We start from the raw sequence: 19,693 nt of genomic DNA on the forward strand, positions 1-19,693 counted from the left end.
GTACGCGCTCCGCAAAGTGCGACCAGCACAGCTCGCTATCTGTAATATTTTCCTCCGACACGCAATAGCAAGCTATACGACGCTCGTTTCTCTTATAAGCCTTTATCTACTTGCTGAGCAGGAGAAGGCGAGTACAAGTGTTGTTTGTAACGCAGAATACCTGCAGTGTCTGGTTGGCAACTACACTTTCTCACTGATCTTTGACCATTCTGACTCTGCCAACGCGCCTCGAGCTTACAATTCCACCTAAAGGAGGCAGACAACTATCGTGTTTATGACACGGTAAATATGTCGGATCCGTCGCCTACGACATCTCGTGGTCCTTCTTCGCCTCTTTCTTCGCATCCGTCCTCGACAGCGACTTCTCACATCAACGGTATACTCACACCTCATGGATACGTGTACAATAGCTATGAAAATGGCAGCAACGGCTCTGAGAATGGGTTGAATGGCGGCTCAAATGGAATGTTTGACGGTTCACGAACAGGCAGCCAGCTGTTTGATGGTTTTAATGAACTAAGAGATGATCCCGATGACGCTGCTTTCAAATATCACGAACGCATGGCACTGCGGCACGGTTTCGAGGAAGTATACAACTCAGAATATTATATGTCATTGCTGGCGCAGGTAAAAAAGGAATATTTGATTAAGATTTGAAACGATACTAACGGTAGTCAGAATTTCTACATCTATTTCGATGATAAGAGGCACGAAACAGCAGGTAATCCAAAGCCTCCGACTTCTTTGGCGCAAGCCATTTTACCGGACTGGCGGATGAAGGATCGTCAAAAGACAGTGTCTGCAGCAATAGTGCTTTGTCTGAACTTAGGCGTTGATCCTCCGGATGTGATCAAGACAGACCCTTGTGCGAAATTGGAGGCATGGGTTGATCCAAGTGACCACAACGACGCCAAGAAAGCTCTGGAACTTATTGGCAAAAATTTGCAGACTCAATACGAAACTTTGAGCATGCGAACGCGATATAAGCAAAGTTTGGATCCCAACGTGGAAGATGCAAAGCGATTTTGTATTAGCTTACGGCGCGGCGCAAAAGATGAGCGGATATTATTCCATTATAACGGTCACGGAGTGCCGCGACCGACACCGTCGGGCGAAATTTGGGTGTTTAATAAAGGTTATACGCAGTATATTCCGGTGTCGATCATGGATTTGCAGACGTGGCTGGGAGCGCCATGTTTGTTTGTATACGATTGCCATGCCGCCGGCAACATCGTTAAGAATTTCAACAGATACGTAGATCAACGCATCGCCGACGACAAGCTACGGAGTCGTGATACTAACAATACTATTCCTCCGCCGGCTTTTCCGGGAACTATGTACAGAGAATGTATTCAGCTAGCCGCCTGTCGAGCAAACGAGAGCTTGCCAATGAATCCTGATCTACCAATGGATCTGTTTACGTGTTGCCTTACGACGCCAATAGAGATTGCCATTCGCTGGTTTATTCTGCAATCGCCCTTACCGCGGGCCAAAATGAATCTCGATGTGACTATTCCTGGAAGATTGGCCGACAGAAGAACTCCTCTGGGAGAGCTGAATTGGATTTTCACAGCTATTACAGATACAATTGCATGGTCGCTTCTGGAGGCTCCGCTATTCAAAAAACTGTTCAGACAAGACCTAATGGTCGCGGCATTATTCCGAAATTTTCTTCTTGCAGAACGAATCATGAGAGTACATAACTGTCATCCAATTTCAGAACCTCAACTCCCGCCTACTCATAATCACCCGATGTGGGAGGCATGGGATTTAGCAGTTGATCAGTGTCTTGCGCAGCTTCCTATGCAGGAAGCAGCTGAAGAAGGTGGCCAGCCTTATGATTATAAGCATTCCACATTTTTTGAAGAACAGTTGACAGCTTTTGAAATTTGGCTCAAATATGGCTCGAAGACACAGCGACGGCCGGAGCAATTACCTGTTGTGTTGCAAGTGTTGCTCTCTCAAGTACACCGTCTTCGAGCTCTGATTCTTCTAAGCCGATTCTTAGATCTTGGACCATGGGCTGTCTATTTAGCGCTTTCTATCGGCATCTTTCCATATGTTTTGAAACTCTTACAGTCCCCAGCCCAGGAATTACGACCGGTATTGGTTTTTATTTGGGCTCGAATTATGTCGGTTGACTATCAAAACATTCAGCAAGAGCTTCTGAAAGACAATGGATGCAGCTACTTTATTCAAATTCTGACCTCGAAAGATGGGCTTCCCACCGGTGCAGAAAATGTTGGCGAGCATTACGCTATGTGCGCATTCATAATTGCCCTATTCTGTCGTGGTAACAAGGCTGCTCAGAGAGCATGTATGGGACCAGATGTATTGCAGGCATGCCTGGTACATGTGGAAGATCCCGACTGTGCATTGTTGAGGCAATGGGCCTGTCTTAGTATCTCGCAGATGTGGGAAAACAACGCAGAGGCAAAATGGATGGGGGTACGAGAGGACGCTCCGACCAAATTGGCTAAGCTACTTGATGATCCTGTACCGGAAGTTCGTACTGCAGCTTTAGTAGCTTTATCCACCTTTTTAGAGACTACTGAAGTATCATCCAACTACAGCGAGGAGGTTGAAATTCGGGAAGCACAGATTGCATTTGCAACATTAAAGCTAACAGGGGACGGATCCGGGATGGTGCGAAAAGAGATAGTAGTATTATTTTCACGATTTGTGAAGCATTATGCTTCCAAGTTTATTGTTATCGCTTTCCGACAGCTCGAAATCGATAAGCAACTGCGGGGTAAACATCAAAATGAAAGAAATGGTGACAGTTCGAGCAGCTCTTCAGTTGTATCGCTCGACTTTCCTCACAGTACAATTTTTGTCGGAGTATGGCAGGCTTTATTGGTCCTTTCTACAGATCCCTTTGTTGAGGTCGGTGATATGGCATCACTGGTTGTGGATTATGTCTACTTGTTGCTGTTGAACTCACCGCTGGCACGTGTTTCTGAAGAGCTATTGGAAAATGCGAAAGGATCTCTTTCTAAACGTTCATCTACTGCTAGCCTTTCGGTTGACTCTGATATATCTTCTCCCGCTTCGCAGTCATCTTCATCGCTTCCTTCAAAGCAGGCCGCAGGCAGTTCATCTTCTGTTTTGGCCTCTACTCTTCGTCGTTCTGTTTCTATTGCCGCTTCTCTTAGAAATTTGGCTCTTGGATATAATGAGAATGATACGCCTGTTGCCGAGCCAAATCATCCGCCGACGCCGAATGGCACTTCTGTTTCTACGGTTCCATACGGGACTGGTATTCATCCGAATACGGCTCGTTACATTCGACGCCGTGCCCATGAACCAATCACCATGCCTCTTAAAAGCGGATTTTTCGACTGGAGCTGTGAATATTTCCAGGAGCCTCAGATGAGTCAGGCAGAGATGGACGAGCCAGGAAGTGTAGACTACAACCGTAGATTGTGGCGACGCACTCGCAACGAAAAGACTCTTGCTTATACTCAGCCGCAGAAAGAACTGGCCGCAAGTTCATCGTGGAATTATCAGATTGGATTTTTGAATAACGCTACGCAACCTACGAAGCTGGCGTTTGCTCAATTTGAGCCCCATTTGATTGTTGTAGATGATCGGGATGGTGTAACGTATGGTGGCAATAACTGTTCTTTGGTTTTGGTCTCATGTAAGCTGACATTTGTAACTAGAGTATGGAACTGGCCTGAAAACAGGAGACTTAACCGATTTTGCAATATGAATCCACCGGGAACCAAAATCACAGAAGCCAAGTTGATAAACGAAGATGATGTTCCTCTTTTGATGACTGGTGCTGGAGATGGTGTTATTCGCTTGTACCGCAATTACGAATCTGAAGATCAGATTGAGCTTGCATGCGCCTGGCGGGCCTTGACAGATATGTTGCCATCTAACAGAAGTAGTGGTCTGGTTGCTGATTGGCAGCAGGGCCGCGGAACAATTCTTGTTGGTGGTGATGTAAAGGTTATTAGGTTATGGGACGCACCTCGCGAGCTTTGTATGGCAGATATTCCGGCGCGATCGGGAAGTCCCATCACCTCTTTGACGTCAGACCAGGTTGCGGGTCATGTATTTATTGCTGGCTTTGGAGATGGTGCTCTACGTGTTTACGATCGCCGAATCGATCCGAGGGAAGCAATGGTGAAGGTGTGGAAGTATCACAAGAGTTGGGTGCTGAATGTGCATATGCAAAGAGGAGGTGCACGCGAACTTGCTAGTGGAAGGTATATTTGAACATTTCATCTTTCAGGTCTGTTCTATATGAAGTTATGCTAACGTATTGATAGTGTGGATGGTATGGTTCATCTGTGGGATCTCAGGAATGACGAGCCGGTACTCAGTTTCCAGTCTCATGCGCGAGGAATGCGCGCTCATTATGTTCATGAGCATGCACCTATTTTGGCAACTGGTTCGCAAACTGTCAAGATTTGGCGATTGACGGGTGAGAACACTGCTACGGTTAAAAATAATAGCGGTTACATGCTTCAGAACCGGATGTCATACATTTCTGCTTTAGCGTTCCATCCTCATCGAATGGTGATGGCGGTCAACAATTCACACGATTCTCATATTGGTATATATAACTGTACTGCGAATTTGGTGCACGATTTCTCGTAATGTTCGATGTTTGATTCTGGTTTGGACGGGGTTGGCAAGAGGCTTATCATACATATGATCGATCTATTTTAACTACGCATAGGAGTTTCGCACGATTTTTTGTAATTAGTTGTATCAGTAAGACAAATCAGAGCAGAGGTTATTTAACTGATAATATTCTCAACAGCCTGACGAGTATATTGGCTGATTGCTATTTTTGTAATCACAAGGGTGAACGTCCACTTTTGGGCTAGGTTGCTCGCTGATAGAGCAAGCTAGAGAAAGCATGAAGTTAGATATCAAATTCTCGAGCGACTAAAAAGCAGAATGATCTCAGAACCATTTTTGGTTTAGAGGTAATTTATATTAACTCTCTGCATGAGATATGATATATTCCAAGAAGTTGCGTTTGAACAAAATTAGTCCTCGAACTAAAAATTAAAGAACGGAGCACTTTGCAAAGCATTGCACCTGCTCAGCGCTCTTATATATGAATCTTCATTGCCTTTAAATCATATATTACATGATTTAAAGCCGCAAATTGCTAATTAAAAGAATTATCTCAAAATTGTGTCCTCGAAAGAAATCGTGACTAATGCGCAGTGAAGCCGTCGCGCCTTAAAGGTGAAAACTCTGATCGCCGCCGCATTATCCACCTCTATTATAAAAACTCTCCAGCAATCTGTTTTTCGTGTTATAGACTCGGATAAAACTATATTAGTTTTCTCAAAATGCCTCCAAGAGGAAAGGCCAAAAAGCCAACAAGAGGAGGTATGTAATCTATCGCATGGCATAAGTGGTTCGATATGGGTAAAACATGGACATCGATTTTTCTGGGAACTCGCTAATGTATGTAGGCGGAAAGCACTTCACCAGAGGACTCCGTGAACAGTCCGAGGCCGAGGCTTTTGGATTAGTTGCACCTGAAGGAGAGGATATGGATGGAGAAGCTGCTGGCTCTCGAAGACGCTCGTTGTCGTCAGACTCTGATCGTGAGAGTGACGACGATTCTGGTCCTGAAGCGTCGCCTCCACCTCCACCGCCTATCGCTGTTGCAAATCCAAATAGAGGAGGCACGCCAGCGCCTTCAGATCAACCTCAACAATTATCGCGAAGAGAGCGAGAAGCCATGCAAGCGGCTGCAGCGAAAGAGAAATACTGGAAGTTACACGCTGAAGGCAAGACAGACCAGGCCAAGTCTGATCTTGCGCGACTAGCGCTAATCAGAAAAGAGAGAGAGGAGAAAGCTAGACAGCGCAAGGCTGAGCAAGATGCCAAGGCTGCTGAACAGGCTGCACGAGTACAAGGTAGAGGTAGATGATTAAGAGATTGATTAGGAAGATACATTTTTTATATTAGCTACGGCATTTGTACAGTCAAGTTTAAACGGATCCGGATATTATAATATTTTCTGGTAGTTATTCTTAGTATGATAATATAATACATTTGTACAATAGGCAGACTGTATAAAGAAACACCTTCACCTCAGGGAGGGCCATCTCAATAATAAAGCTATTTTCAAATCCTATAGCTTCACATTCTCCATCTCCCTCACTCTAGCATTATAAGATGGATTATCCAATGCGGCTATTCGTAAGTTCTCAAGTCGATACTCTCTCAGTTTCCATCGTCTGTAGCTCTGTATCGAATCCAATAACCTGTAAAGTCTCTCGTCATTTGGTCGCATCCTGTCAACCATACTAAGCGCAATACTCATCGCGCTTGCATTCTCAACATCTCGATGGCAGCATAGAATAAAACTTCTTAAAACGCGGTAGCTTCTCTTTAAATCAGAGTCCTTAAATTTTGACAATAATCTTAAACCATCCTCAGCCAGGTTTAAAACCGACATCAGCTTCTGAACAGTGTACTTGTCAAAAACAACATTATCTTCATTCCAGCGATCAACAAATTTAAATACCGATTCAGGCTTCAGTCTTTCAAACTCAATCAGCTTTGTTAGCATCGCATTCCAGACTTCAATATCGTGCTCTCCTGCCGGACCCAGACCTTCAAAAATTTGAGTAGCGCTATACAAATCGGCCGATACCAATATTTTTCCAACAGCCTCGCAGTGTGCACCTTTTGGAACTTGAAATGTGTGTATGTTATTCTCAACAGCAGGTGTGATTATAGATAGCAAGTATTTACCCGCATTCAAAAGAGGCATTCCTCGACGCGTCATCGTGGCTATCGTATTCAGCGCGGCCTGAGGCTGGTCATAGCGTAATACAGCTGCCAGCGACAAATATCCTTCGCGAAGCATTGTTATGTTTCTGGTTTCCATATCTTCAATGATAATCTCTTGCGCCTGTAAAATGCATGAGCGCATTTTCTCTTCTGGATAATTCATTGTCGTTTTAACTGATAAGATATAGAGTACCCGGTTGTACACAAAGCTAGTTCTAGCTGAATCAGAAATTTCAGAGACAAACATGCGAGCCAATTTGGGCAATGATTCCGGATGCTTTTTCAGGCTGTGGAATATGAGTCTGGATAAAGCAATCATTTGAGATATGTTATCCATATCCGAAAATTGTCGTCGTGTGATGGCTAGCATCTGACGCAGAGTATGTATAGACAAATCTTTTTCTAGTAGATATAATATAAGGGTGGGAATCCATATATGTCCGTCCATAATCTCTATAGCTTGTTCGCACGTGTCTGCTTCAATACATCGCATCCAGCGATGAAGATCGTTGACTGTATATCCTTCAAGAAGCAAAGAGCTATAAACCCGGTTTGTCACTGCCAGATCAGATTCAGTTGCTGAATCCAAATAAAATAAATCATAATGATCATGTCCATATCTAGGAATGTTAAAATTTGACACAATCAGCCACTCTAAGGGAAGAACTCTGAGTTGTCTTTTGTCGATAATCTCTTGACTCGTATTATCATCTTCACTTTGCAGCTGATATTTTTTGTAAAGATTCTTGACTTCATACAAATCTTGTTGATTAACCAGTAGCATGTGACGCTCTTTGCCTCTAAATCGAGGAAACGTTGGTGGGTACGGGTCGTTGTATATCTTGACCATCTGGTCGATAAATGCTTCGTGCTTCAGCACGTGTATTGGCCTCTGTCTAACGCTTATTAGATTTCCAGTTAAGCTGATTTTCAAGACATCGAGATCCTCGTCCGCTTGAGGTGGAGACTCCTTTAGCGACAATCTAAACGCTTTTTCTCTTAAGTTACTCAATTCCTGAAAATGAGGTGGCAGCCTCCATTGCGCTGTAAACACCCGACCAAATTCGTCAACAAGCGATAAGTTCTTCTTGAGTCTCTCGTTAAATTGATCATTAATTGATTTTCGGACATTCCTAGCAACCCAATTGTAATGTGAAGCAAGACCGCGATTATGATGGGTAATACCGGGTGACGACCAGAACTTTGGCGCTCGAATCATTGTTGCCCGGTCATTTCGCTATCGTAAACTTCAAAAAAAGAAAAAAAAGAAAAACCTATTTGCTGCCAACTGTCAGAACTCATGTGTGAGTCATGCGTTATGGCTGTTGGTTTTTAATATACACTCAATTATTTAGGTAAATATCGACAAGCTGTCAAAGTAATTGACATTTCAGAGTTTAGTTTTGTTAACTCCCAACCAAGTACGCGATGGAGAATCTGCAAAACACCTCTGCTATCATTTAAAGACGAACGTATGGTTTCTGGCCGTAGATTTTCGGAGCACTATGGTCTTTCGAATATATACTACCAATGCGCGTTTTTATTTAGATAATTCACTGGCAGCACGGTGCTTTCGACGATGGGCATCCAGTAAACCATCAGCCAACAAATATCCTGGTTTGAAATGCGGTCTCGAGATTCATCTTCAGCTAGATACTGCCAAGAAGCTATTTTCCCGTAAGATATATATCAGCATTTAATACTGTCTAATTTGCGAGAGATTAATCACTGATATTGATATAGCTTCTCGTACGAGTTTTCAGGATACTCCAAATACTAATGTCTCCCTCTACGACGCCGCAATTCCCGGAACACAGCCTGTATGCTCTTATCATGAGTTCTTTTGACTAGAAGGGGTTAAGCTGACTTTTTTGCAAGAGATTGAATTATCACGCGGTGCTGCTGGCATTGCGAGCCGCCATTGCATTAAATTGTGACATACACGAGCGCTCAGAATTTGATCGTAAACATTACTTCTATGCCGATCAGCCAGCCGGATACCAGATAACACAATTTTATCGTACGTGAATGAAGAAAAATAGTTTGTTGAAGCACTGTAGTATATCTAATTGTATCATTTACCAGACCCAATTGCTACCGGGGGATTTCTACGACTGCTACCGCGAGATCGCCGTTCTTTTAAAGAGCCGTTGGATGTCAATCTCGTGCAAATTCAGCTAGAGCAAGATACCGGAAAGTCGACTTATGCTGTTGACTCCGACGTTGCATACATAGATTTCAACCGAACAAACCACCCGCTTATTGAAATTGTGACCGCTCCTGACATTTACGATCCAGATGATGCTGGCACTTTCGTTCATAAATTGCAGCTCTTAGTCAGACATCTAGGGGTTTCATCAGCTCAATTTCAAGCGGGTGAAATGCGAGTCGATGTGAATGTGTCTGTCAATGGAGGTAAACGATGTGAAATAAAGAATCTGGCTAGCGTCAGCGACGTCACGCAAGCAATCCGCTCAGAGTATAAACGCCAGCTAGAGGCAGAGAAAAACGGAAACCCTGTTTCGTCATTCACCTTAGGATGGGATGGTTGTAATATTAACGTGCAGCGACCAAAGGAGAACACCTCCGAATATCGGTATATTCCAGACCCAGAACTTCCCCCGTTGTTGCTGTCACAGGATTTAATTGAAAAAATGCAAAATTCAAATAACAAGCTTCCGGATACTCTGCTAGATGAGTTGGTAGCCGCACCACATAGTCTGAGATTAATAGATGCCCAAACCTTGCTGAAATGGGGTTTGATTGACTATTATTTATTGGTGGTTGGGAATCTGCAGCAGGCAGGCATTCAACCAAAATCTGCAGCAAACTGGTCAGTATGAAATGCCTGACTCCGTATCAGAATCATAACTAATTTGGGTATAGGATTGTTCATCATATACTGGGTTTGCTGACCCCGGGTGAAGAAAAACGCCTCGGCAGTATTGTGACTCCTCAGCGCCTGACTGACATGATTGTTTATGAGAAGGATTCCACTTTATCGAGTAAGTTCCCACTTTCCTACAAAATAACCACTCCAATGTTCTGACGAGATGCAGAGTTAAATGCTATGAATATTGTACAGTATGCTCTAGACCATCCAGATGACCAAAGGTCGATTAAAGAGCTGATGAAGGCCTTTGATCTCGAGAATAGCACAGATCTCACCGAATTGATTTCAATATGCGAGAGCGTACTTGATGAGCACGGAGAAGTTGCGCAGAAATACGTGGCTGGTAAGAAGGGTTCGATAAATTTTCTCGTAGGCATGGTGATGAAGCAGTCGGCTGGGAAATGCTCGGTGAAGGAAGCGCGGAAGGCGCTGGATATGCTGCTAGAGCAGCACAATAAATAGTAATTAGTCCAAAGTCATCTGTAATGCAGAATTGTATTTATAATTTTAATTTATTGAGCATTAGTGGATATTTTAATTGTTGATTTCATGTGCACTACTTATTTTCCAATATACTAGCCTTAGACAGGCTTGCGGGTCAGTCTTCGGATTAGGGTTATTTACAGTTTTGCATATGCGCTATACTTTTTATGCATTTACATATTTCTGCGAAGAGTATAAACTAGGGCTTTGTGTAGGGTTTAGCGCAAGCGTGACTGCTAAAAGCAGTCGTCGTTCATTCACTTAGAGCTTCCATCGCGTCCCTTCGGTTCTTTACAGCAAATAGCCATATATTGTATTTCTTGGTACGAATCTCCATACGCAGATCTTGTTTGTTAATTTGATATAGAATCTAACGAATAAATTATAGTCGCGACGATGCAGATGTCAGTATTTCCGTTATTGAATAATTTGGAATGAATAATTGTTGGAAGGTAAACGGTACTAACTGATATATCTACGCAGTTTCGTTAAGACCTTGACAGGAAAGAGTATGTTATCTATAATTCTATCATAGTGAAGGAAAAAACGAAACTCACGCTGACATTATATTATAGCTATAACCCTCGAGGTTGAGTCATCCGACACTATCGACAATGTCAAGTCCAAGATTCAGGACAAGGAGGGAATTCCCCCGGACCAGCAGCGTTTGATCTTTGCTGGAAAGCAGCTTGAGGATGGTAGGCTTTCTCCAATTATTTTTGGACTTGACAAAGGTTAAGAAAATGGCTGACATCGACTAGGCCGCACTCTTTCCGACTACAACATCCAGAAGGAGTCCACTCTCCACCTCGTTCTCCGTCTGCGTGGTGGTATCATCGAGCCCTCATTGAAGGCTCTTGCCTCCAAGTACAACTGCGAGAAATCGATCTGCCGTATTTGCTACGCTCGTCTACCTCCTCGTGCCACCAATTGCAGAAAGAGGAAGTGCGGACACTCGAACCAGCTCCGCCCCAAGAAGAAATTGAAATAAACTATTCGCCCCAGATTTCGATACATCTGCTTACATTTATTTTGCAAAAGGAATATGGAAAATTGGTTTATGGAAGATCGAGGATGTGTACTATGAGCGTTGTATAGGTTCTAGTTTATGTATAATTTAGTCCAAAGCAACTCACAGTATCATAATCGCTGCTCATCAATCTATGGTAGTACCTTTTCGTAGTGATATTTTTTACTTTCATGCCACTAGCCTCTAAATGATATGCATCATTCGTTTGGAGTCGGGATACGCCTTTCTCAGTCGTAGATATATTTCACTGCACTGCTTTCAGATAAACATACATAGCAGCCAAAACGGGCAGAACTCGTCTGCTGACAAAGTGTCATCGAATTATTAGTCAGTATAAATGGTTGCTGTGGCAGCCGATGTAAACAAAGAATCATAACAAATCTCAACGCGATGCTCATCTCTACTTTCTTCCCACTTTACACGCTACCTATTGTCCACAAAACGTGGCAAATATTGTTTCTGCCATCAATAAGGAATCATAAACTTATTGGGCCGCTAATTCTTATATTTTCTACTATTTCCACTATCATTTGATAGTTTGCAGTCGGTAGTGCTTATAAGCCGACAAATAGCACACAATGTCGCAGGATACACATTTGTTTTCAGCATTCCGTCGCTCTGCCAGAGATCCCAACGCTTTCTTACAAGAGAATACAGGCACTGCAGTTTCTGGTGCTGCTTTATTTAATCGATCATCTTTGCCGCATTCGTCTTCGACAGGAAATGTTCGACACTCGATGGCACCCGGTGGCGGACAGCGACAGTCTATGGTTCCGCGAAGCTCTTTCCACAGACAAAGTATTGCCGCGCCTACGCATAGCTCTGAAGCGGTTACTGCACTTGGACTTTCGAATCAGAATACAATAAATATAGCACCTGGATCAGCGAGAGCTAGTACTTCTCGACGTAGTTTTGCACCAGGGCAGCAGAATATGCCGCCTGCTCTTAGCTACGGTGGTGCTTCGCAACAGACAGTTCCTGCGAGGAAGAACAGCTTGTTTAGTGGACGCAGCAGTACACATGGAAGCAGAGCTGGATTTGTGTCTTCAAGCACTCAGGTGACAATTAAAGATTCGAGACCGATCAGAGACAGGGCGTATCAGAATGCTATCGCCAACTCTGTTTACGACTATTTAGTAAGCAATAATTTTGAAATGGAAATGAAGCATCCAATCACTCCGAAATCCTTAAAATCTCCGACACAAAAGGATTTTGTAATGATGTTTCAATGGCTATACAAGCGGCTTGATCCCGGATACAAATTTACGAAAAGTATCGAAAATGAGGTCATTCCGTTGATGAAAACGGCAGGCTACCCGTATCTTGATACACTAAGTAAGAGTCAGCTGGTCGCAGTAGGTGGTCAGAACTGGGGTGCGTATCTTGCGATGCTCTATTGGCTAGTTGAGATTGGCGAGGTAAGGAGTCTTGTTTAGATCATTTAGAACTTTGAGAGCACGATACTAACTGATGCTGATAGACATTTGATATGCTTGACAACAAAGACTATGACTTTGAGGAGCCTGAAGATCTTGGATTAAATCAGATTGTAATCAATTACATTACAAAGTCTTATTCGGCGTTTTTGCAGAATGAAGACGACTATTCAGAATATGAAGCCGAAATGAGAGCATCTTTTAATGAGCGTATTGAAGCAATCAAAGAGACTACAGATGATTATGCCAAACAGAAGCAGACAGCCGAGCAAGAAATGAAAGAGCTTGAGCAGTCGATGCCTTCTTTGGAGGCTATTCAGAAGAAGAGTGAGGCTTTGGAAAGCGATTTGGCTAAATTTCAGGAGTATATTGACAATATGGAGAAACGCAAAGGTAAATGGAGTTCAATGCTGCAGAGTATTACCGATGAGATTACCTCAATTGAAGAAGAATTTCGCACTCTTGAGAAGGAAAAGAGTGAACTTGAATCGAAGATTGCAGCACAAGGATTGGGTCCAGCTGATATCGATAACATTATAAGTCAACGAGAACAGCTTACGAAGAACATTCAAGGGAATGAAGCTAGGTCTAGCGAGTTGAGTAGGAAGCTGCAAGAGAAAGAGCAGATTGCGCAGCAAGCGCTCGACTCGTTGGATGCAATGGTGCAGAGGTACAATAGTCTGGGATACAGAATTAGTATACTTCCAGCCGGTGCGACAAATTGTCCTCATGGTCAGAATTTCGAAATTGTGCTGTCATCACCGCTGGCAGAAGAGAATCTGGGTGCACGTGCAAATACTATTCTGAATGGTTTAGATTTACGCAATGCTGTTCGACCAGCTTTACAGAAGCTACGGCTTGAAGTGTCTGGAAAAGTCCACAAGGCGCAAGATGAAGCGATCAGATTACAGTCGCTGCTAGACCGGGTGGCAGAAGTTCTTGCAGATAAGCGTGACCAGCTGGATACCTTGGAAGCACAGATTTCGGCTGCCAAGATTACTTATGACGAGGCGTTTGAAACTATGACTTCTGACGCAAGCTCGTCGCATGCTGAGATTGAGAAGCTCGAGAGGAAGATCCAAGCGATGCGGATCGGTGTGCAGGATGGCCGACTACAACTTGAGCAGCGAGCCGAGCGAGTTGTAATCGAGTAAGTATCTAAAATTTGTTTATGCTTAGAGAAATGGTGATTGATGCTAACTGTTTGTTTTGAAAGATATGATCACATGCAGCATGCGACGGATCTAGTTCGTGAGCAGATGCAAAGACAGATCAGCGATTATATTGAGAAAATTGTCGGATTCAAGTTACATATCCAGACTGCACTAGAGGAACATGAGAATTTTGTTGTGGATGAGTTGGATAGTTGGCACAAGAACCAGAACGATAGGGAAGCGGAGTAGCTAAGGAATCATGATGGTCTAGGAGCGGGTTGTCGAGTTTGGTGAAAGGGATCTTTAGTATTAAGCTGTTTTGATTTATATGAGGTCTTGTAAATGGAATGCAAGACTTTTGAGTATATGTAGACTTGTGTAATAGTAATGAATGATTCAGTTACAAAATTCATAAATATAACCTTGTATGATAAGTTACGTGCTGCTACTTAGAAGGAGAGCAGGTTCCCATATTAGCTTTCCACCCATACATCAACGAAGAGAAGACTTGTCAGAGTAAAGAAAACTAAATAGCTCTTGGTATACTCCATCCCGAAGTAGCATGGCTTAGTGAAGGAAGTGTATAGTGGAAGAAGCAAATTCAATGAGTTAGTGTGGGACTTTTGAGAGTTTTGGACGGATGTGCAACAGATTAGTTTCTAAAAAATTAGCTCGGAAGAGGGGTATGAACATATATTACCAGCAAATAGGAACAGCGAACAGGCGTGTCGGCTTATGCTTTTGCTTATGTTCAGTATATTGGAGTAGCAAGCGAAGAAGCTGAGTGAATATCAAATGGATGTACGTGGGATTGGAGGTTGTGAAACTGTCTCATCTGCATTGTATCATAAATATACAACAACAAAACGGAAGGTAAGCATGTAAGCACATATCGAAGTTGAGTAGGATAGACTCCAAGAAAGAGAATAAAGAAATAAAGTACAGGTCCAAAGACAACCAAAAGAAGAGCCAAACACCCAACGTACGCCAGAATAAAATCCCGCAACCAAACTGGATATCCGCTCAGCAAAAAAAACTCCAAAGAAAAACCATTTAATGACCAATTTGCCTCGCAGACAAATGACTCAAAAATTGCGATTCAGAAACTCTCATCTTTTCGCCAGCAAGACGGTTAGGTACAATACTCAAAATTAATTTTGCAAACCATCAAGCTACACCCCTAAAATACCTCGTCTCGAGACCTCGCCGCTCCCCTAAAATAGGCATGCCTACCAGCCGCCTCGCTAAGCTGCTCTTCATTAAAAGTGTGCTCGTTCGGAGGTGGAATTTTTCCATGTCTGCGAAGACTCGCTGGCCATTCAAGTTTTTCAAGTGGAGAGACGTGCTTTGGTACTGTAATCGGCGGCGGTTTTCTGACAACAGCGTGCGAGTAGAAACAATCGTTTCCAAACCGACATAATCTTTTCTGTACAAAATATTTGCAAGGAATATGTTTGAGTGTCGCCAAATACGCATCAATTATGTCTTTCTTTGTAAGCTGATCAGTACGGCTTAAATGACTCACTTCAACAGGTAAATGAGATGAAGGAACAACATAGTCTGAAACGTTTCTGCAAAGTGGGCAACACTTTGATAAATTACGCAATTTAGACCGACTATTCTGTGGAGGAGATCCAGAAGCAATAGTTTCATTAAATGTGGAATCAACACCAGTGTTGACATCAACCATTAATCGCTGATCCATTACAGGAGTTCGGCTGACCGCTTCTCGCACGACGACAGAGACGGAAGCCATTCCTTGCTGTTGACGCCATTCACGAATACATCCCAAGCAAAACACATGGTCGCAATTAGTAAGTAATCCGTATGTTGTTGGAACTTCAAGGCAGATCGCACATAATTCTTTGGAATTGTCGGATTCTTCTATTAATTCTTCGACGGCTTCAACAATTTGTGCTTCTTTGGCGGAATCGGTCTGCTCGGTATCGTGCGTTTCCATACTCCCCAAGATTTCGACCGCCTCAGACGCACCAGCGCTCTCATTGACTAGTGAAGAGTCCATACAAGTACTTGCGTCGCTGCTACTCTTCGGTTCTGCATCGCTTGTCGATTCAGCTGGAGCCTTCAACAGACTCAGATACGCCGCCCGATTCTTAACCTCATTTCCATGCTTAAACCAGCACGCCGATCCCCGCCGACAAGTGCCAGACATGTAGAACTTGCACGGTACCTTATAAGGCGGTAGATTTGAGCGTGCCGAGTTCATTTCGCACCAAACTGCGCCAGATATTGAAGAGTGAGCTGTTGCGGATAGTGCGCGAGGTAGTGACGTGACACATGAACTGTATTGCGGAGAGGCCGCGATGCTGTGGGTCACATCTGAGTCACGCTGGGAGTTCACAAATCAGAGTTTCCCAATTTTTTTCTGCTCATGTTGCGAACTGTCAGTCTCCTCAAATTTTTTACAGCATTAAAATGGCACCTTCTTCGATAGAGACAGGTACAGATGATATTGAGTCTAGAAAATCCTCAGAAGATGTTCTTTCTGCTCTGAAAGCTACAATCTCATCCATAGATGCGGCATCATCAAGCGTGCAAAAGCTTCTCGCATCTGACGATTTAGAGCAGCTTGGGAAAGGCTCGCCAGGAATCTCATTATTAGGATTGAAGGCTGATACTATGGCTTCGTATTTGCATAACCTTGGGGTTCGATCTTTATTTGCTTTATCTAGAATATCCGAGGAGGAAGAGGATGGCGAAGATGAAGAAGAAAATAAGTTGAAGCCTGAAGAGTTGGATTTGTCTATTCGAAAACTTTTAGTTACTGATCGAGTTATCCTTGAGCGCGGTATACGGCCTCTTGAAAAGAAGATTGAATATCAAATTCAGAAGCTTCTTCGAGCAGCAGCGGCTTCTCCAAAGAAAGTCAAGAAAGTTGATCAATCTGACGGCGATTCAGACCTAGATACATCCTCCGAGGTCGAGAGCGAGAAGGATGAAGACGACGAAGAAGAAGAGCTAGACGACCTGCCTCTATCATATAAACCCAGACCGAACCTCCTTGTATCTTCGGAGCCAAAAGCTTCAGCAGCATCTCCAAAGTCCTCATCAGCACCAAAGAAATATGTACCTCCAAAGATTAACCCCACCAAGCTTCCTTCAACAAGAAACATGTCTGGCCCTGTTGACAAATCACAAAGACAACGGGTACAGAGAAACCGTGCTTTGGAAGAGTACATTGCACAGAGTACTTCTCTTGCTCCGGAGACTGAAGTCTCCGTTGGTTCAAACGTGTTAGATCATGGGCGCGGTGGAACCAGAACACAAATTGCGCAGGCTAAAGAAGATAGAGTGCGGGGTTATGAAGAGTCTAACTTTGTACGATTAGCCGATGATGGTAAAAAGAAGCGGAAACCAAGGTCCAATGATTTTATGGGTGAAAATTGGGATATAGGTGGAGGTGACTATAGTCAAGCTAAGCGTAAGAAAAAGAATGCATGGAATCGGCACGAATGAAAAGATTGACGACTTTTACTTTGTATTTTTAGGGGTCTGGGAAATATATAAATATTGCATTATGAGAATACTTGTTGAATTAAACATACGCCGATGCTCTCACAAAAAGAGAGCAAAAAAAAAATAAATAAAATGACCAAGAAAATATATCAAGCACTAATCGACCTTTGCCATACTCAAATTTGATACACCCTCTCTTAGGTTATTCGAAAACTTAGCAGGGATTGCTTGATGCTTGGACTTTTTCAACTTCTTGCGTGCAACCATGACAGGAACACTACTCTTTGTGACCAAATAGTTTGAGAAACTACCTAGTAGCACACCTTTGATAGCTGAACGACCTCGCGAACCCAAAATGACCATGGTGGGAGAAAGATAATCGATGACGTCGCACATTAAATGTTTGGGGGACTTGCAATGCATTACTTCAACAACACACTCGACTTGAAGTCTGGTTTTCTTCAGCAGTTTGACAATCACAGACGTAATTTCCTTTGCAATTGAAATTCGCTCTGCCTCTCGACCATTCTCGTCCATAGCTACACCACCGGCTGCAGGTTTCTCGCCTTCCTCAGGCTCCTCCATTGCACAGACTGCATACATTAGGTTGCCATCGCGCAAGATAGTACCCACAGTCCACTCAAGTGCATACAGCGACTCCGGCGATGCATCTGTGGCAACAATGTAAGACCGCTTCTTAAAAGAAGGATCTCTACTGATAGGTTCGTAATCACCACGAGTAATTGTGCGTAAAACACGACCAGCCTCGCGATTTGACTCTATATCAGAAACTCTCACCGGGAGATTGACAGCTTTGCGAATATCAGCTGCTTCTTCCTTGTCGGATGTATAAGGTGAATCTTTCAATGCATCATCCACAAGATCAAAAGCAGTCTTGGGATGAATGAGATGTTTCTTATAGCTGGCGAAAGCAACATCATGAGATGGCGGCGGCGCAGTAATAAGTGACTGCACCGAGTAGCGCTTACTCGCTGTGACGGCCTTACGTTCGTCTTCCATTGCAGCTAACAAACTTTGCGGCGCATGACGTTCACCTACTTGACGACGGACCGAATCTTCAAGGTCAGATCCCGAGTCTTCCTCGTCGTCTTCTTCGGACGATGACGAGCTTTCGACGGCGCTTTCAGCATCGTCTTCGTCTTTCTCTAGACGTGCATCTGCTGAAGGCGACCGTTTTGATGTATCGGGCGCAAGATTACTGCCGGCTTTTAACAGTGCGGATTTTGACAACCGGCGGTAGGCTGTTGAGAAGTTTTCTTCCGGTGGCTGCACAAATGAGGACTTGCGACTGCTGCCGGGAGATCGAGAGTGAGATGAGTTGGGGGGAAAGGATGGCGATAGAGGTGTGTTTGGACTTGTCGGTGATGCAGGACCAGATTCACTCAGATAAGCAATCAACGAGGCACGCGAATCGTCAGCTGATTTGTAGCGTCTCAGAGCTCCGCCGTCAGATCCAAACGATGACGCACGGCGGTGGTTGGTAGACTGACTAGGATGACTGGAGCCATGAATTCCGGGATAAGGTGTCAATTCCGGGCCTGCAGAAGGTAGTAACATTGAGGAAGGTTGTGGCGTAGGAAGTCCTGAAGCTGACTGTCTTCGATCGCGACCTGAACCACTTAGTTGCTGCTGCTCTACAGCCGACGATAGCAACTCTGGTACAGCAGTAGTCGACAACAATAATTCCTGCGCTGCAGGAGACAAATTGTGAAAGTTCTTTAAAAGAGTCGACTGGTTTATCTTTCCACCGAAAGGGATTCCTCCCGTTGAGCCAGATCCGGACCCATTCTCCGACGGTGATCGCGATTTGCGCAGGCGCATTGGTGACGCCGAGCGAGATAAGCGCTGCGGAATCACCGGCACTTGCAACGGTTCTTCAGGTTCATCTTTATGCAGTAGCTTCAAAATCTCAATTCGCTCTTCTTCAAGAGCGGATTCAAGAGACATGTTGAAAATAAGATTATTATTATTGAGAGCCGATAAGTGATTGTGCTTCGGTCAGCAGTTAACGATGTTTTTAGCTTGTGACTCGTAGATAGTTGTTATAATATGTAAAATCAAGCAAAATAAGCTACTTGGATGCTGGAATTGAGTGCTGTAAAGTGTGCTCTTTGTACAGATAAGCAGAAAGAAGGCGGTGCAAGTACAAGCCCGAATTCAGCGCATGCTGATAAAGTGTGCATATCTGTCGCGCTGCTCTGGCTTTCCAATTCAAGTCATTCGAGCGTTCAGCATACACATATTTTACATTTATGAATAAGCAACTAAGTATGCAAAATACCATGCAGTCGGTTTACCTAATTGACCTGTTTAGAATAATTTGGAAGATTTGTGAGAACATGTTGCATGCCACATATAATTCATTAGAAGAGACTGGGCACATGCTGGCATTCTCACATACTTAGTAGTGAGCTCGCCA

At 43.7% G+C, this 19,693-nt stretch overlaps 9 protein-coding genes across 9 annotated transcripts; 6 read left to right on the top strand and 3 right to left on the bottom strand.

Moving 5' to 3' along the window:
- Window positions 1-288: 288 nt before the first annotated feature.
- Window positions 289-4,611, top strand: V2V93DRAFT_394056 (raptor N-terminal caspase like domain-containing protein; the record flags this gene model as incomplete). The annotated part of the gene is made up of 3 exons (XM_066912506.1): window positions 289-627; window positions 679-4,217; window positions 4,281-4,611. The coding sequence occupies 3 exons, from the start codon at window positions 289-291 to the stop codon at window positions 4,609-4,611; spliced, it is 4,209 nt and encodes a 1,402-aa protein (XP_066764407.1).
- Window positions 4,612-5,170: 559 nt separating this feature from the next.
- On the top strand, window positions 5,171-6,102 carry V2V93DRAFT_373070 (casein kinase substrate phosphoprotein PP28-domain-containing protein). The gene is made up of 2 exons (XM_066910882.1): window positions 5,171-5,361; window positions 5,448-6,102. The coding sequence occupies exons 1-2, from the start codon at window positions 5,322-5,324 to the stop codon at window positions 5,909-5,911; spliced, it is 504 nt and encodes a 167-aa protein (XP_066764408.1). The 5' UTR covers window positions 5,171-5,321; the 3' UTR covers window positions 5,912-6,102.
- Window positions 6,004-8,145, bottom strand: V2V93DRAFT_373071 (uncharacterized protein). Its single transcript, XM_066910883.1, has one exon. The coding sequence runs from the start codon at window positions 7,997-7,999 to the stop codon at window positions 6,116-6,118; it is 1,884 nt and encodes a 627-aa protein (XP_066764409.1). The 5' UTR covers window positions 8,000-8,145; the 3' UTR covers window positions 6,004-6,115.
- Window positions 7,914-10,165, top strand: V2V93DRAFT_373072 (GatB/GatE catalytic domain-containing protein). Its single transcript, XM_066910884.1, has 6 exons — window positions 7,914-8,457; window positions 8,524-8,600; window positions 8,659-8,800; window positions 8,866-9,613; window positions 9,667-9,785; window positions 9,840-10,165. Exons 1-6 carry the CDS (start codon window positions 8,286-8,288, stop codon window positions 10,133-10,135), a joined length of 1,554 nt encoding a protein of 517 aa, XP_066764410.1. The 5' UTR covers window positions 7,914-8,285; the 3' UTR covers window positions 10,136-10,165.
- Window positions 10,166-10,437: 272 nt separating this feature from the next.
- V2V93DRAFT_373076 (ubiquitin-related domain-containing protein) lies at window positions 10,438-11,302 on the top strand. The gene is made up of 5 exons (XM_066910885.1): window positions 10,438-10,479; window positions 10,545-10,560; window positions 10,640-10,665; window positions 10,732-10,854; window positions 10,918-11,302. The coding sequence occupies exons 2-5, from the start codon at window positions 10,553-10,555 to the stop codon at window positions 11,145-11,147; spliced, it is 387 nt and encodes a 128-aa protein (XP_066764411.1). The 5' UTR covers window positions 10,438-10,479; window positions 10,545-10,552; the 3' UTR covers window positions 11,148-11,302.
- Window positions 11,303-11,600: 298 nt separating this feature from the next.
- V2V93DRAFT_373079 (HEC/Ndc80p family-domain-containing protein) lies at window positions 11,601-14,177 on the top strand. Its single transcript, XM_066910886.1, has 3 exons — window positions 11,601-12,604; window positions 12,667-13,772; window positions 13,839-14,177. The coding sequence occupies exons 1-3, from the start codon at window positions 11,765-11,767 to the stop codon at window positions 14,023-14,025; spliced, it is 2,133 nt and encodes a 710-aa protein (XP_066764412.1). The 5' UTR covers window positions 11,601-11,764; the 3' UTR covers window positions 14,026-14,177.
- Window positions 14,178-14,956: 779 nt separating this feature from the next.
- Window positions 14,957-16,003, bottom strand: V2V93DRAFT_381582 (uncharacterized protein; the record flags this gene model as incomplete). Its single annotated transcript, XM_066912111.1, has 1 exon — window positions 14,957-16,003. One exon carries the CDS (start codon window positions 16,001-16,003, stop codon window positions 14,957-14,959), a length of 1,047 nt encoding a protein of 348 aa, XP_066764413.1.
- Window positions 15,982-17,441, top strand: V2V93DRAFT_373082 (uncharacterized protein). Its single transcript, XM_066910887.1, has one exon. It carries the CDS (start codon window positions 16,075-16,077, stop codon window positions 17,251-17,253), a length of 1,179 nt encoding a protein of 392 aa, XP_066764414.1. The 5' UTR covers window positions 15,982-16,074; the 3' UTR covers window positions 17,254-17,441.
- On the bottom strand, window positions 17,289-19,398 carry V2V93DRAFT_373083 (uncharacterized protein). The gene has a single exon (XM_066910888.1). The coding sequence runs from the start codon at window positions 19,219-19,221 to the stop codon at window positions 17,410-17,412; it is 1,812 nt and encodes a 603-aa protein (XP_066764415.1). The 5' UTR covers window positions 19,222-19,398; the 3' UTR covers window positions 17,289-17,409.
- Window positions 19,399-19,693: the final 295 nt, after the last annotated feature.

This window comes from Kockiozyma suomiensis, assembly GCF_038497685.1.
Source record: "Kockiozyma suomiensis strain NRRL Y-17356 unplaced genomic scaffold V2V93scaffold_11, whole genome shotgun sequence".
Taxonomy (NCBI): Eukaryota; Fungi; Ascomycota; class Lipomycetes; order Lipomycetales; family Lipomycetaceae; genus Kockiozyma; species Kockiozyma suomiensis.